General features: G+C 33.5%; 1 protein-coding gene across 1 annotated transcript in view; it reads right to left on the bottom strand.

Annotated features, from left to right (window-relative positions):
• Window positions 1-1,567: 1,567 nt before the first annotated feature.
• ADAM2 (ADAM metallopeptidase domain 2) overlaps window positions 1,568-18,776 on the bottom strand; it is a gene marked incomplete at both ends in the record, with an annotated part of 50,345 nt that continues 33,136 nt past the window's right edge. The window contains 8 exons of the mRNA XM_084232589.1: window positions 1,568-1,601; window positions 2,830-2,989; window positions 4,949-5,081; window positions 5,291-5,368; window positions 6,556-6,739; window positions 10,687-10,792; window positions 15,271-15,463; window positions 18,107-18,287. Coding sequence (XP_084088715.1) covers window positions 1,568-1,601; window positions 2,830-2,989; window positions 4,949-5,081; window positions 5,291-5,368; window positions 6,556-6,739; window positions 10,687-10,792; window positions 15,271-15,463; window positions 18,107-18,287 — 1,069 coding nt within the window. The remainder of the gene's footprint in view (window positions 1,602-2,829; window positions 2,990-4,948; window positions 5,082-5,290; window positions 5,369-6,555; window positions 6,740-10,686; window positions 10,793-15,270; window positions 15,464-18,106; window positions 18,288-18,776) is intronic.

Here is an 18,776-nt window from a genome sequence, read left to right as displayed (position 1 = left end):
AATCAAAGGAAGGGTGAGTCTGCTTTCTGCTTGAGCTGAGACATTCATCTTCTCTTGCACATGGATATCCATTAGCACTTCTGGTTCTTGTACTTTTGAACTTTGCCCAGGACTTACACCACTGGCTCCACAATTTTCAAGCCTTCAGACTTAAACTGAATTATACTACCAGGTTCTCTGGTTCTCCAACTTGCAGACTATAGATTATGGGACTTCTTGACCTCCATGACCATGTGAACCAATTCTTATCATCATTCTATCTATCTGTCTATCTATCTATCTATCTATCTATCTATCTATCTATCTATCTATCTATCTCTACATCATTATCACTGTTGTCATCATCATCATCATCATCTATCATCAATTATCATCATCTAATTATATCCTATTGGTTTTAGTTCTCGGTAGAACCCTGACTACGCATTTTATTACTATAGCTTCCTTTTAGATTGACCCTTTGCATATGATATATTCTTTTTTATCTCTACTAATAATACTTCTGGCGTGAAAGTATATCATCCTCGTATGTAGTTTGACATTAAGCCCATATAATTTATTTTTATCCTTTACTTGGAACCTTAATATAACTGATATTATGTGTTTAGTAAGCATTACACAGTAGACTTTTTCCAAATCTTAGGATCATTGTAATTTTATTGCTATGAGATTATAACATAACTACACACAATTGCAATTAAAAACAAAGCAGTGGTCTTTAATCATATATTGCATTTATTATAACCTTTCATATTTCATGCCTACTAATAGAATTAGTGTGAGAGAACTTTAAAAATAGGAAATATGTAATATCTTTTGTTCAAAGAAGTTGTCTGTTGGTTTATATATCTTTTATATTGCATTATATATAAATTTTGATTATTTTCTTATCAGTTTTAAACCATAAAATTCATATTTAGTATCTCAAGCAATAAGACACTACATGTACTTTTTCTTTTTCATTTTTCTTATCCATTGAAGATAATTACTCTGGAAAAATAAGCAAAGGGGAAAAGTTACCCATATGACAAATCAAGTTAAAAATAATGGTTAATTTACAAGTAGAAGGAGGTTATACTTATTATGAAGTAGAGCTCTATCATGAAATTTATTTGTAACCAAAGAAACTTTGAATTTTGTATATGCAAGTTATAAGTGATTAAACATTATTACAAAAAGAATTAAAAAGATAACATTGCAAAAAATTAAATGCAAATTGAAATATCATTTATAGCTTGTGTCTATGCTATAGTTTATAATATTGAAATATATTCTCTAATATTTTCTAATTTTTCTTATATGCAGCTATACAACTATCAATAATAGTTAATATATAAACTGTGTATTTTTATTGTTTATGTTTATCTTATACATTAAATTTGTCCTGCTCTCTTTCTCATTCTGAAAGCATTTATTTTTTTTTTTTATATTTAAAGAGCAGGTTTATTAGAAAAGGGATAGGACAGTGAAAGACACTTGCATAGACACAAACAGGCAGAAAGAGCTCCTTAAAATATTTAATACTCACTGTGATGTCATGTAATTCAAGAATTCTCTCTTCTCCAGGTTATTCTTTGGGTTCACTCTCACTTTCAAGTTGCCTATATATTTAAAAATGAAAATAAATACTTAAAATTTTTTCTTCAAGATTGTTCTACAAGTCTCAGTACTATCTGTCAGTATTCGAACAGTATTGAATCCCTCTCTTAGATCTGGGAGCACCCACTACTTGATAATGCCTTACCAATGAGAACACCTCTCAACAGGTAGGCCAGACTAACATGAGAAAAAGCACAGTAATATAAATTTACTTGAAAATGAACTCATATCACTTTCCTATTGATAACATAATTAGCTAAATAGTTTTAAGCATGATTTGTCATTTGTAGCCTGCCATATTTATTTATATTAATTTTACTAGCTTCTTTATCCCCAAATACCTTCAATAATAATTTTTCCAGAGTAAAGTTATCCAACATAAGACAATTCCTTTAATGTGTTGGAGTAACTGAATTATGTTAAGTATTTCATGTGCTACATATTATTTTAGCAAGTTTACATACTTTTCATAATTTTTATCTATAAAGTATATTTTCTTTAAAGTTTTATTATCTAATCAATTTTAAATCTTTGACTAAAATTCAATTAATTTAGTAAAATGTAGGATACAAGTATAAAACTCAAAGCAGAAATAATTTCATAGCAATTCACCTGAAGAGAAGTGAACCAATTTTATATTACTTTTCATTTTTGAAGCACATTTTCAGACCTCCTAAGATTTTTAATCAAAGATTATTTGTTATTTTTCTCCCCTGTTCCCTAGCTATAGCTATAATCTAAATTTTTAGGTATTACTGTTTATATTGTATACCTTATCTATAACTGGGTGCTTGTCTGCAAGTATATTTATCAATTTATTTAACTGTATAAAAGGATAGTTACTCTCCTGTATTTCCTTACTGCCTTTTAACAAATAGTGTAGGCAAATTTTATAAATATATAAAAATTAAAAAGTAATAAAATGATGTTTAATACATAGTTATTAAGATCAAACAAAAAAGGAGGCAGATAAAGATTAGCTAAAAATTAGTACTACTTATTTTTACCCCTAACAAGTGTTCAATTTGTTATAGACTAAAATCACTTATATGTTTAAAAATTATGTTAATTATTAATCATTAGTATATTAAGTATTAAATATCAATATAAGGATGAAAATCAAATCTGAAGTATTTCCAGTTACATCATCATAGTATTGTTTATTTATGAGTTACTGTATATTCCAACAAATTCTAAAAGGAATGGATCTGAAATATGAAATCAATGTACTCATCGCTTGTGTACTCCTCAGTTCTCCATTTCTTTCGTTGGAAATAAACTTTTACCAATTTAGCAATCAGTAAGCAGAGAACAATAAAAAAAGGAATGAGTAAGTAATACGGCCATCTTGGGCGTCTAGAATGGTAAACATTCTCAATGTATCGATCAGCTAGGAGACAAAAACAAACAAACAAACAAGCAGTGATTTGAAAGTAACATATTAAAGATATCTCTGTATTTTAATATGACTCTTAGAATAAAAAAAGTAAGTACTAAATAATTGTATAACTAACTTTATAAGAAGTAGAATTTGAGAAGCATGAGGGAGAGAGAGAGAACCACTGTGGCACAAGAAACGACCCCCAAATTTAGTAGCTTAAAACAATCATTTATTTTGTTTTCATTTTTTGTGTGTCATGAATTTAGGGAACGGGAGGACTTAGTTGCATTGTGTGTGTGTGACAGAGAGAATGTAGTTAAATTTCTTATAGAACAGATAACTTCCAATACAATGAATATTCCAATAATGAGAGTTACAAGAATTAGTATTCTAAAATACCCAATTGGAATTACAGAATCTCACTTGTGACTTTTATAGACCAACCATATCATAAGTAACAACTGAATTCTAGGAAAGGAGTAAATCTCTTCAGCTTTGCTCATTTTGGAAATTGCACTTGCAATTATATGCATAGACAGGAATGGTTAATTGCAGTCAACTTGAAGATAAACTACTGGTAGCTAACTGCTACTATGACAATGGAAATAACCAGATAATAAGTCAATACTTGTTATAGTGTTTTTTCTTAACTAATCTTGTCATCTGACCTTAAATATAATGTTTCCAACACTGGAAGGAAGGTGGGAATGTTAAATGTTAAAATATGGGGGAAAAAAAAACTTTAATTTCCTGTAAATATAAATTTTCATATAAAGGATATCTAGTCCTAAGCAATGTTAATACTGACTTGTTCTAAAATCCTTCCTTGCTTTGAACAAAAAGAAAAAATGTCAGACACACCCCCTCACCCCCAAGCTCCTTGACCTGTCTTTTAGAAAGATATGGTCAATGGGAGTCAATGGATACAATTTGGATTGTCAGAAGAGAGCATGAAATAGCATGATATATTTTTTTAAAGATTTATTTATTTATGCATTTAAGAACTGGGGTGTGTCAGAGGTGTGTGTGTGGGGGTGGCTATGGGGGTGAGTGGATTCACTAGAGAGAGTGGGGAATAGAACAGGCAGATATACTGAAATACACTACTGAGGGGAGCAGCAGACAGAAGAGGTTTGCCGGGTTAGCTCCCTTGCTGGCGGGGAATTGAACACATGCTGCAGTGGCTGGTGAGAGCTTGATAGCACTGTGTCTTTAACCTCTGTGCCAACAAGGAGGTCCCGAAATAGCATCCTATTTATAACCTTCCTCTTCAGTATCGCAAACAGTGGTTGTGTATGATCTATAACTCTATTGATGCTGCATAGTACCTCTACTTAAGAGTTCTAGATCCTGCTAAATCGGCATGATTATAGTAATGTGTCATTCTGCATGACTCAGAGTCTGGTTCTAGTAATACTATCTCCTTTTATTATTCCTCTAGTGCTAAGAAGACTAAGAATTAGTAGTTCTAAGATTCCTATTGTTACTAATCTCTTGATTGCTTCCCCACTATCTGATCGACTTTCATCTCTGTGTAACCTGATGCCTGATAATTCACAAAGGATTAAAGTGATATCTGTTTTCCTGCTGTATCTTATTTATAGTAAAGTAATTACTGATGTATTTATAGTAATTCCTCATTTAATGTCATCATATACAGACCCAGAAACTGTGGACTTCAACGAAAATGACATTTAAAGAAACCAGGTCCACAAATTATGTTGTTTTCTATGATGGTCAGGAGCATTTGCACTCATTAACATTATAGCAACATGGTGTTAAAACATCATTATTCAAGGGCCTACTGTATATGTCACATTCTCTCTGGAAGTAAAACATAGTCATATATGGTTTATTGCTTAATGTTCAAACATAAATATAAATTGATAGGCAAAATATTATTTATTTTATTATATGTAATAAATTTAAATACTTTGATTATGTTTTCAAATTGTAATTGATACATACTGATTGACTGGTCTTTAGTTTGCGGAAAATTTCCACTGTCAACACTTCCACCAGGATATGAAGCATCTTCTTTTTCGCAATCTGGAGGTAAATATGTGGACTCGCAGTGACAGTTGTTATTGTTATTGCAGACCTAAAACCAAAACCAGGAGAAAGACCCGGTAAAATACTTAGAAGAAATTAGAATTAATTGTGTTCAAGTAAAATTTTGAAATGACTCTTAGGTAAGATAAGGCCAAGGTTTATGGTGTATCAGTGTGTGTGTGTGTGTGTGTGTGTGTGTTTTTCCCTTTGTAGAATCATTCTCAGTGATTTCTATTTTGTCATATGACTGGTACTTACACCATGACCTTTACATTTATCTGCAGGACACAGTTGTGACAAGTATTCATTATCTACACATTCCTTATTCTTACAAATCTAAAAAGGAAAGAATCAGAATTAATTTCACTGAAATGCCATTTATAGTTGATATATAATTAAAAGTATCCCACATTATGCTGACTTAGGATGCATTCATTTAATAATAGGCATTACTGTACTTGCAATAAGCAGTAAACTTATATATGTTTGCAACTGTGGATGAAATTGATTTCCTGAGAATAAACAAAATACAAACAAAATAATACAAACAAAATATACAAGCAAAATATGTAACTTCTGCTTATCCTGGAACAGGGGGTATAGGCATGAAATAAACATAAAGATAAATATATGATAAATACTACAACGAAGCAATAGTTTTATGAAAGTGTGAAATACAGGGAATTTACCTAAATAGTGAAAATAGTAAAAACTTCTTTTTTGAGTCCTCTTTTTGAATAGAACTTAATCAAGCAGAGAAATGCAGATAAAGTACTAATAGGAAAAAATATAATATTTGAAATTGCCCTATATTTTCGAGATAATAAGGAGCTTTTGAGAAATATTAAGGACAGCATAATTGTTACACAGAGAACCATCCAATTTTAAATGAAATAGTTTTGCCATACTGTGTGCCTGACCCTGAGAATATAGCAGTGAATAAAAGAAATCTCATATTGAGGGGGCCTTCCTAGTGGCTCAAGGGGTTGAGCGTGAGCATTATGAAGCTATCCACAACTATTGCAGTTCGATCCATGGCCAGGGAGGTGACCCACATGGTGCAGCAGACCTCTCCTGTCTCACCCTCTGCTACCCCTCAGCAGTGTATTTCAGTCAATCCGCCTGTTCTGCTCCCCACTCTGTTTCTAGTGTATCCTTTCACCTCCCCGCATCTCTGGCCTGCACCTCAGTTCTTGTATACATAAATAAATAAATCTTAAAAAAAAAGAAATCTCATATTGCAATAAAAGAGACAGACATATATAAACAAGCCAAAGAATTAAATGGGATGTGAAGAGTAGTTGTAGGATTGTGTCGGGTCAGTCAGTTTTATTCAGAATGTTAGTCTAATACCAAGTAATGTATTTATAGACTCAATCGGGAGAGAGAAAGTTAATAAAAGTATGTTTTGGAAAAGGACAAGAGAAAATTTGCACATTTAATTATGAGATGAAAAAAGTAGCAGATAAACAATTAAAAGCAAAGTATAAAATAAGAAATTATTTGGAAAAAAACCTACATACCTTATTTTCACCACAAACAGTTCCATCTTTTACCCACATAGTATTATAATCTTCTGTATCATATTTATAATCCATCGTAATGCAGATGTGGTTATTTATGTTGGCATAGATAGTAGTCACATCTTTAATACTTAATATAATTTCTTTATCATATATACAGATTAATTTTCCACACATCACGTTCCTGTGTTTCCAATAAAATTAGAATTATTAGTTTTCAAAATATTAGGATATATTTCTAAAGCAAGAGATTTATATAAAGCATTGAAGACATGAAAAAAGACATAAGCAATTAATTGGAAGACACATAAAAGTGGGCAAAACATACATTGTTAGTAATAACTGAACATTTAATAATTAGCAACTACTTCCTAGTTAGCAACTACTTCCTAATTACTTTTTTGTAATAATTTATTCACTCCTTTTTAATGATTAAATGTAATTCCAAGCTAATTCTACTCTAGAAAGTGGTAAATTTATATAATAACCAGTCATTGAATTTCTTTTTCAGTGTTTCAAGCTAATACTTATTCTCACTGTGTGATGGTCTCAACTGACAAGGAATTGAGAATCACATTCAAGAAACACTATTTGCAACAAATATTAAAAATGAAACCAATAAAGACATAATAGTGATATAAGCCATAGAAAAAAATCATGAAAGCAACCAGAAAATTAAAAGGTCATAGCAACAATAGGACAATAATACAATTCAATATTAACTTTCCAAAAGTTTCTTTTTCCAAAAGAAACATTGGAAACCAGAGACTATTGAATGATAACTTCTAAAAGGAAAATGCAGCTCTATACTGCATACAAAGAAAATGTTTTTTAAGGTGATATGAGGCATTTTCATTCAATAATTTAAAAAAATTAGTATTAGCATCTTGGACTGAAAAAACAACTGAGTTCTTCATCAAAGAAGATTTATTTAATTTAATTTTTTTAAAGATTTATTTACTTATGCATACAAGAGCTGAAGCTAGAGGTGTGGGTGGGGTGGTGAGAGGATTCACCAGAGACAGAGTGGGGAGCAGACCAGGCAGATCTACTGAAATACACTGCTGAGGGGAGCAGCGGGCAAGTCAGGAGAGGTCTGCTGCATCATGTGGGTCACCTCCCTGGCCGGGAATCAAACTTGTGCTGCAGTGGCTGCAGATTGCTTCATAATGCTGCCGCTTAACCCGTTGTGCAGGAAGGCCCAAAGAAGATTTATTATCAGATGGAAGCTAAATACGCATGGATTTATCAGATTTGGGATTTTTTTTCTATTTCTAGTTAGATGACAGTTTGTATCATGGATAATTGTTAGAGGTTTGTATTAAATCAGCCACACAATAAAGAAAATCATATAAAGTAAAAACTTGTATGGGTGTTCAGTAAGATGGTGAAGGAATGAAGATTGCTGGACTCACCTCATTGACATGATCACAGCTAAATTAGAGTAGGAAAAAGTCACCAACCTTTGGCAGATGAATAGATGATTACTTCATACATTGGGAGCAGTGGTGTGGCAGAAAGTATAAGAAAAACTGTAATTAAACTGTTTTCAGAGAACACTGGAGCAGTACAGCTCTTTAGGGGGAAGGGTGACTACTTAAAGAGCCTCTACATTGTTAGTTGAAGGACACATTGCCTACACTGGGAACTTCGAAAAGTAGGCACCACACCAGAAAAGGGGGCACAGAGTCAAGGTGAGAGATAGTTATAAGATAATGATCCAGAGTGGTGATGAAAGCCTTGAATCTGTGGCGCCTGAATGAAAATAGCTGGAGCTTAAAGAGGTGGGAAGTGTCAGTTAGGACCACCAATGTTTCCCTCATAGAAAGGTTATTATTTGTAGCCTGTGGCTCTCATACGAGAAACTTCTTCCTTTTTCCTACCCAGAGCTAAAACCAAAAAACAATGTAATGTTTTCACTTACCAGAGTTTAAACACCTGTATGGAGGAGCAAGAGCCCAGAGCAAAGCTTTGTATTTAGAGAAACAAACAGAATTCCTAGCTTGACGCTCTGTCTCAACTATATCCATACCTATGCTATACAGAGTGCTCCACCACAATCTAGAACTTGAGACTGGCATGAGATTATATGAGACATTTTGGCTGAGGAGTTGGCCTGAAGGAATCATAATGGATCTTAACTTATAGCACAGTAGTAAGTTTAAACACTTGATGCTCCCTGCAGTCGAATTCCCTCTATCGGGTTCTTTCTTATCTATTAATCTTTTCCAGGAACCAATGTACTAACCATTTTGTTAAACTAAAAGGCAACAATCTGTGAAATAATAAACACCTAAATATCTTGGGTAAAAAAAATCTATGTAAAAAAACATGTTTTTCTTTTTTTAACAATTTTTTATAAGAGAACACAATTTTTGAAGATATGAAAAGAAACTCCCTATAACAATTCATTAAAACAAAAACTGAAGAGAGATAGGAGAACATATCATTATTTTTCAAGCCCTCTCCCCCCAAAAAAACCCAACAAAACAAAACAACTCAACCCTAGCTTAGACAGCAAAACTCATTCCAGCAAAACTGCAGAATATGAAAAACAGTTTATATAATAGGTTGATGTAAAATAGAAACACAACAAAGATTGAGAAGATATGAGACTGCTACAACTAGAACTAATGTATCTAAGAACGCTAGCTGATTAAAAAAAATATATATATATATATAAAAGAGGGCTAGATAAAAAAAAGGGCTTCAAGAGTAGACACACTCAAGTAATGGAGAGATTGAGTGAAACTGAAAGCACAGTGGCAGAGAACACACAAATAGAACAACAAGGAAAAAAGTAATTAAAAAATGAAAATTGATTAAGAGCTCATAGGGATAATCTAAAGAGAAATAACATCACCATCAGGGGATATTAGAAGGAGAAGAGTAAGAGAAAGGCATACTATACATAAAGAAAAAATTGTTGAGAATTAGCTCTATCTGTGAATTTAATAAGATGTTCTGACCCAAAAGACTCAGAGAGTTCCAAACAAAATAATACCAGAGCCACACCAAAATACATTATAATAAAACCACTGAGAGTCAAAGACAAGAGAAAAATTAAAAACACTGAGAGAAAAACAGTAAGAGAACACCAGTTAGACAATTCATGAATGTTTCAGTAGAAAACCAATCCACAGGAAATATTTAAATTACTCAATGAAAAAGATTTCCCACCTAGAATACTTTATCCTGCAAGATTATCATTCAAGACAGGATAAGAAACTTCACTGAAAAATAGGGATAAATATTTACATAGACCGAAAGGATAGGGAGGAAAAAATATTCCAAACAAATAGAGTTGAAAGGAACTTTGTAAGACTTTAAAATATAGAATGTAATAAAAAAAGTACTAAAAGTCAATCTATAAAGAAGATATGATTGAATAATATATAAACCCTCAGCATAGACACATCAAAGTAATAAATCAATTATTAACTGCCATCTTATGGTATGAAATTGGGTGTGTGTTTTACTTTTCAGATAGGTAAAATGTGAATATCCGTACCACTAACATCAGATTGGTGCCAGTGTGGCATTTTAATTTCTGAATGAGGACTCCCTGGTGGTGCAAGGGGTTAAAACACAACCTATGCTCCTGTTTGCAGCCACTGCAGCACGAGTTCGATCCCCCACCAGCCAGGGAGCAACCCACATGGAGCAGCAGACCTCTCCTGTCTCGCCCGCTGCTCCCCTCAGCAGTGTATTTCAGTCAGTCTGCCTGTTCTACTCCCCACTATGTCTCTGGTGAATTCTCTCACCCCCCGCACCTCTGGCCTGTACCCCAGCTCTTGTATGCATATATAAATAAATCATTTAAAAAAATAAATAAATTTCTGAATGAACTGACACACAAAATATCCTCTTTAGGAATGTTAATGAAAAATATTACAACTAACCACTGAATAATTAATATACACATTAAAATTAAACACTGTGGGAAAGTACAGGAGATAATTTGAATACTAAGGAAGAGAAGAGCAGACATTTTATATTAAACACATTTGATTTTGATTAAACACTTCATGATCAGGTGACATTTTGTGTATAATAAATGTAATTATCTGGTGGTATTTTCAAATTTAAAGCAATACATAGTTCCTCAGGTAGATTTCATAAAGTACATACGCAGGGTCACACTTCTTGTATCCTGAGGCGTCTGAGCCACAGTGCCCAGATACATCTGCCTTAGAATTAAGGAAAGTAAAACATTCTGGAGTACCAAACTGTGCACCTGCAAAAAAAAAAAAAAAATGTGTTTACTCATATTAAACTTATGTTAATAATTCAGAATTAGTGAATACATGTTTTTCTAGTTCCCTAAGGTGAGAGGTAAAATTATTTATTTGAGTTATTTCTTATTTCTTGTTGTGGGCCTACATTGCTATATACTTCACTGTTAGTATTATTTTTACTGTGTCCTATAGTTTCTGGTAGATTTTGTTCTCATTTTAATTTGTCTGGACTTATTTTTTAAATTCCTTCTTTGATTTCCTTATTAACCCAATATTCGTTTAGTAGTGTGTTGTGCAGGTCCCACGTTAGAAGTTATTCTTGTTTAGTTTTTGTGGTTGATTTCTAGTTTGATACCATTGTAATTAAAGGAGATACTTTAGGGCCTCCCTCATGGCACAGGTTGAGCGCAGCATTGTGAAGCTGTCCACAGCCTCTGCAGTGCCGGTTCGATCCCCTCCAGCCTCAGAGCAACCCACATGACCCAGCAGACCTTTCCTGTCTCATCTGCTGCTCCCCTCAGCAGTGTATTTCATCGGTCTGCCTGTTCTGTTCCCGCTCTGTCTCTGGTGAAACCCTCTCACCCTCCTGTGCATCTGGCCTGTAACCCAGTTTTTGTATAAATAAAATAAATCTTTTTTAAAAAAGATACTTTATGTGATTTCAATCTTTATGAATTTATTGATACCTGTTTTGTTACCGAATATGTACATCTACACTTGAGAAGAATGTATTTAAGCTTTTGGGGTCTATTAAGCACAGGTGGTCTAGTTTTTTGTTTAATGTTATTATTTCCCTGCTTTTATTCTATCTGATCTGTCCATTGGTGAAAGTGGGATGTTGAACTCCTCAACCTCTATTATGTTGCTGCCAGTGTCTGTTTTTATATTTGATAATAATTGCCTTATATATTGATGCTTCTTCATTTGGTGAATATATATTGAGTAGTGTTATGTCTTACTGTATTTTTCTCTTAATTATTATACAATGTCCATCCTTGTCTTTTGCTACCAAAGGCCAGTAGAAGGAATAATAAATATGACAGCAGAAATAATGAAATAAAAATATAGTGCAAAAGATTAATGAAACCAAAAACTGAATCATACACACACACACACACACACACACACAAATGTCTAGTTAAAATTACAAAGAAAAAGGGTAGAAAATGCAAATAAATAGAATCAGAAATGAAAGAGGTAAATTTACATAGAAATTCAGAAATTTCAGGCTTTCAGAGGATCATAAGATTACTATGAACATTTGTATGTTTGTAAGTTGAATCACTTAGAAGAAATGGGAAAATTCTTAGAAATGTACTACCATCTAGTCAGGAATAGAAAACCTGAACAGATTAAGTGGAAGCAAAAACATGGAAGCATTAATCTAAAGTCTCCAAGAAGCAAAATTCCAGGATCAGATGCTTTTACTAGTGAGTTCCATCAAACCTTCAAAGATGAATTGATACTTAAATTTCTCAAGGTTCTCCAAAAAACTGAGAAAGAGTGACTACTTTCAAACATATTTGATAAGATCAGTATTACTCTAATATATGTCAAACATTAAGAGGTAATATTGTTTAAAATATCGAATAAATATAGGTTTACACTTCTTCAGATATATGTTATCATACCACACCCACCACAAAAACTCACATAATCCTCCACCATATTCCATTAGACACCTCCAATTTGCTCCCCATTCTCTTCCTACCCTCTCTGGTAACCTCAATTATGCAATTAGAGTTCCTGGATTTGTTTTTATTCTGTCCCTTTGCTTTATTTCTTTATATTTCCCATTCAAGCAAAATCACATTTGCCTTTCTCCTTCTGGCTTATTTCACTTAGCATAGTCTAATTTCATCCATGTTGTTGCAAATGGCAAGATCTTGTCTATTTTTATAGCTAAGTAGTACTCCATTGAGTATATATACTACATTAGGGAAGGGGGTAATACCCAAGGTTTACAAAATGTGTACAAAGAACTCATACATCTCAAGAAAAGGAAAATAAATAGAACCAAAAACAAACAAACAAAAAAATGGACAGAAAACCTAAATAGATATATCACCAAAGAAGACATACAGATAGACAACAGGCTCATCATTATCATCAGGGAAATTCAAATCAAAGCCACAATATGATACCACCTCACATCTGTGAGAATTTCCCACATCCAACAGACCAGAAACATGTATTGGTAAGGAGGTAGCAGTAAAAGGAACACTTGTAAACTGTTGGTGAGAATATAACCTGGTCCAGCCACTTTGGAAAACAGTATGATGGTTTCTCAAAATAATTTAAGTGCGTCTACCATATGATCTAGCAATTTCTCTCCTAAGTATCTACCCAAAGAATGCAAAAAACCCTAATTTGAACAGATGTATGCACTCCTATGTTCATTGCAGCATTATTTACGCAATAGCCAAGTTATGGAAATAGCTAAGAGCTTCAGAGCTCCAAGAATAAGTCATGGATAAAATGGGCTATGGCTTTGATAACACCTTAAATTCCAACTGCTAAAATGTTGCTATTTTACTTTTTTCTAGTAGAATATCTCTGCTTAAGCCAAGGGTGATCATCAACATCGCCAATGTTCCTAAGAACATATATGACAGACAGTTGTCTTCTTCAATATGCAAAGTTTCTTTACTACAGAAATTTAAAGCATTGGTTGTCTTTGGTTTCACTGTACTCTAATGTTTTTAAATATACCATCAGTAACATATCTGATTTTTCCTGTCATTTTCTTGTAGTTACATTTGTCATTACCCGCTACACCCTTTCTTTGCTAATATTTAAAATAGGTTTTATATTTCTGCAATTACTATTTAAATATAAGTAACTGCCCTAGTATTTGTTTTCTGTTGTGTTCTTTTTCTAATCTGTGCTTGCCATCTTTTTTTGTCAAGTAATTTTTTTATAACTTTTTTTTAAAGATTTATTTATTAATACAAGAACCGGGGTACAGGCCAGATGCACGGGAGGGTGAGAGGATTCACCAGAGACAGAGCAGGGAACAGAACAGGCAGAATGACGAAATACACTGCTGAGGGGAGCAGCAGGCAAGACAGGAGAGGTCTGCTCGCCATGTGGGACCCTCGCCAGCTAGCCGGGATCAAACCGGCGCTGCACAGGCTGCGGACAGCTTCAGAGCATGGCACTCATCCGCCTGCGCCACCAGGGGAGGCCCTTGTCAAGTAATCTTTATCACATTTTTATGTATGTGAATATACACACACATTCCCTTATTAGATCTTCAAATTTTCTTCATCATGGTTTCTTATCACCTGCTTCCTCAGTATTTTGCTATTTTGTTTCTTGTGTTGCCCTTCTCCAGAACAAGTCATTCTAATCGTATGCTCATTTTGAGAATTCATAATCACTTTGCAATTCCTTTGTACACAGAAATAAGAGTAAGCACTACTATCTGTTCCAGTTGAGAGAAGGCTGACCCACATGGCTGTTTTTATGACTATCCTAAATAATTTTTCTGTCAGTTATTCTTGATTCTTTGGATATAAGCATGAAATATTGTTGCTATTGCTGCTGCTTCCATCTTATTCAGAAAATTATCCTATATATGTATGTATATATACATACACACATATACATATATATATATATAGAGAGAGAGAGCACTATGATTTTGCCTTCTGTTTTCTTTTCTTTTTTTTAATCTTTTTATTTATTTATTTATTTATACAAGCACTGGGTACAGTCAGAAGCGCGGGAGGGTGAGAGAATTCACCAGAGCCAGAGCGGGGAGCAGAGCAGGCAGAAGGACCGAAGTACACTGCTGTGGGGAGCAGCGGGCGGCAGGAGGGGTCTGCGCGCCATGCGGGACCCTCCTCAGGTGGCCGGGGAGCAGCCGGGGATCGAACCAGCGCTGCAGAGGCTGCAGGCAGCTTCGCAACCCAACGCTCAACCGCTGTGCCACCGGGGAGGCCCCTTTGCCTTTTGTTTTCAATCACAGTGTATGTCCTTTTTTAATGACTTCATTGTTCCTGGTTTTCTGTTAGTCCACTTTAAGATTTTCATGAGTCATCTTTGCAATTTCCAGCAATGAAGGTGTGTATCTATCTGTGTTTATCTCTATGTGTGGTTTAATTTGTATTCATGTGACAACTGATAATTGTCCTTCTAATGCCCATAGCCATGTGTATTTATTCTGTATTTACAATAAAAACTTTTGATATACAGAAAAAGAGGAAAGTATAGCTTGTGTTTAGTCTACCTTTTTCCTTTGGAACGCAGATCCCATAGGTTTTTGACTATTTTCCCTATTATTTTAGGGAAATAATTAACAATTTTAATACTAGACAACTTATATGACTTTTTCCTCACCTATATGACTTCATTCTCTTTTCTATAATACTTTAAAATATTTATACAAAAATCACATTATTTACAAACACACAATTACATGTTCAGTTTCCCCCCAAAATTTTATAGACAGTAAATAAAATTATATAAATACCTTCACCATATAAATCCGTACATTGTTTTAGCCCATCTATACATCTTCCATTCATACAGAGCCACTGATTTTTGCATGAAACGCCGTTCTGAATATAATAGTTAGTTTGGCATACCGCGGATGTTCCATTGCAATATTCAGGAAGGTCACAATCATCGAGGATAGCTCGACACATTTTTTCTGAATTTGCAAACTGATGAAATACAGTAATTGACATTAAATGAAGCAGAGTGTGTACACATATAATCTAAAAAGCAGTAATTTTACTTATGTAGGTAACATCAACATTTTGAAGGTCTTTTACTTTACAATCATCACAGCATATTCCAGCATCACAATCTGTTCCACTCTTAAATGTACATGATGCAGCTTCACAACACTTGTTTCCCTCCATCTGACAATTCTGAAAGGCAAACCACATGCTCTGTATTGTCTTCCAACAGCAAGCTACGTTGGATAGAAATTTTAATAATGACAACATATTATGTAATATGCAGATAGATATTTAACTTAAACGTTGGTAAACAAAAAGTAAAGTCAATTTATGATGTATCTGTTTAACAGACATTTATTACGAGTGTTAGTCTATGTGTTCTTTTTGTCCCTAGAGTAGTTAGACAATACTGGTAGTAGAATTTTCTGAAACCCCAGAGTCTCTAAAGCCAATCTATCAAGATCTCTGGTTTTTATAGACAAAGATATGTCTAAATTTAAGCATTAAACAGAAGCTATGATTTAAAATTTTCATTATATGGATTAGTTTTAAACCATTATAAATCTATTTTATTTTAATGTCTGCAAAGTTTATGGGCTTTATTTTTTTGTTTTTAAGTATATAATTCAGTACTTTTTACTTAATTTTTAAATTAATTTATTTTGTTTTTAATTGGTACTAGTGGGACACCCCTATCAGGTGTTACCACTTTTGTGTGCCCACCACTAATTCACTCATATTATACCACCATAGACAGCTGTGTTCCTACCTCTTTGTTCTTATCCTTCCTCCACCCCCTCTCCCACATGGTGCTTCAGTTTGATAGTCAGCTATCAAAGGTTAGTTTTTCAGCTTATCTTTATCTGAATATTAGTTATTTTATATTCCACATATTAGTGATACCATCTGGTATTTATCTTTTTCCTCCTGATTTCAGTTAGCATTATCCCTTCAAGCTCCATCCATATTGCTGCAAATGACATGAATTTATCTTTTTTGATCACTGAGTATATTCTATTATGTGTGTATGCCACATCTTCTTGAGCCACTCATCTGTTCTGGGGCATTTAGGTTGTTTCCATCATTTAGCTATAGAAAATGGTGCTTCAATAAAGATGGGTGTGCAAGTTTCCTTTTGAATTAGTGTTCTTGAATTTATTGGGTAGATGCCTAGGAGTGTAATTACTGGAATGAATGGTAAATCCATATTTTATATGATGAGTCACCTCCATACAGCTTTCCTTAAGGGCTGAACCAGTTTGCATTCCTAACAGCAGTGTAAGAGGGTTGCCTTTTCTCCTCACCAGCACTGGTGTTTCTGGTCTTTTTGATATAGGCCATTCTCACAGGTATGAAGTGGTATCTCATTGTGGTATTGGTTTGCATTTCTCTAATAATAAGTGATATTAAATTTTACTTTTATTCTCTAATGATGAAGAGCCAGAAAATACTTTTGAACATGACTGAAATTATTACCTTCACATTACTTGCCCATATCTTACTATAGCTTATTTTATGCTATAATTCATCTTTCCAGTGATTCTGTTGTTTTCAAAATTCACTACTAGGCTTAATAAAACAATACACAGGGGAGGACTAGAGAGTTAATGCATTCACACACACACACACACACACACACACACCTTTATTTACCTTTTATTTTTAATTTCTAGGGATTTTAAATAGTTGGGCAAAACTTTCAATAAATTACACAAAAATTCATGTAAATCAGTAGTTTTAATACAAATTACAGCATGATACTTACTAGGACACAGTAATTTGACTTATTTTCTACAACTATTCTGCCTAACAATGTCATTGCTATTGTTATCTGTATGGAATCCTAGGTGGTAAAGTTGTAACACAGGGGTTTGTGACTGAATTATATGAAATTAAAAAAAAATTAGCAGTATTTCTATTGAATGAAACAAAATTTAAAGTAAAAACAATTGGGTGCTGGAGAATGATTCATTAAAAACACATTATCCTCTAGGTATCTAAAAACACACTTCATGTTGAGGAGGGTTTTCATGAATGACTTTGCAATATTGAACATTGAACTCCATTTGGGTCTTCTTAATTGTCTCAGGTTCATGCCACTGACTATGTGTCCACAGTCTCTTTTCCTAGGTACATTCCCATTATCTCTATTTTTCCATCTCCCACTAATCAAGCAGAGTTATCTAAGGAGTATCTGGATTGGAACAACCTACTTTATTTATGGTTCAAATCTTTTTGTATTAAATATTGACCTGGATTAAAATATTCAAAGCCACAAATTTGCAACACTTTTTTACAAATTTCAGTTGTGAAAGCTTTATATCTATCTTTCTAAATCGCAATGGATCTTAGGTTATGAAAAAATACAAGGGAAGAATATACCCAAGAGAGAAGGTGTAAACCTGGGTGAACTCACCTATAGGATTAAAGATCATAAAAATCATGTGAGTGGATAATCTACAAACCACACGCTCATTAGCTTATTCTTATCCATTTATACTTTAAGATCTTTGCAAAAAAGCTAGCTTGATAAATTATGGAACATGGCAATGGTAACACTATAAAAAACTATTAATAATTTTGATGTAATTCTGGTATATATTCTTCCAAATTAGTACCAACCTCCTGACTCCCACAGTCACACTGTTCTCCTTCTTCAACTTCTCCATTGCCACAAACTGAGCTTTTGTATGATGGATCTAAGCGTGGATGATTTTGAAGACACTGGGACTTTGACTTTGAAATAAAATGTGCAAAATCTTCCATGCTGCAGTTACTAAAGCTCTTCACACCACTGGAATGACTAAAACACACCAAACTTCAAATTTTTATGTAAGCTTTGCCTCCATCATCTGCCTAACCTTAGAATAAGCTATTCAGTAATGTTCCACAACAGATCAAATGCTCTTATTTTGTTAGTGCCCAGCTTTCATTTTCTGGGCATGGAGAATCAAGTGTGCAAGAATTTATATAAAATATCTTAGTAGAAATAACTAGTTAATAGTTGGTTCTTATGTTTTACATATTTATAAAACTGCTGTTTCTTATAGATTCTGTCTCTCAAAGTGCTATATCTCTGGCCCATTGTTGCTTTCTTTTCTTTTGTGATTCTAAGTGTTATCATACCCTCATATTAGCAAATCAGATTGGCTTTTCCCTTCTTTATATTTCTTCATAGGTAGTCATATCCAGCACTATATTTTAAATAACACCTGTATCTCCTTTGGTGCATGCTTACACAGAAATAACATTTTTAGGCACATATCTAAAATATCACTCCTTACTGAATTTT

This window comes from Talpa europaea, assembly GCF_964194135.1.
Source record: "Talpa europaea genome assembly, chromosome: 4".
In the NCBI taxonomy this organism is placed as follows: Eukaryota; Metazoa; Chordata; class Mammalia; order Eulipotyphla; family Talpidae; genus Talpa; species Talpa europaea.
Note: the sequence above shows the minus strand (reverse complement) of the source record. Positions and strands in the feature narration are given on the sequence as shown.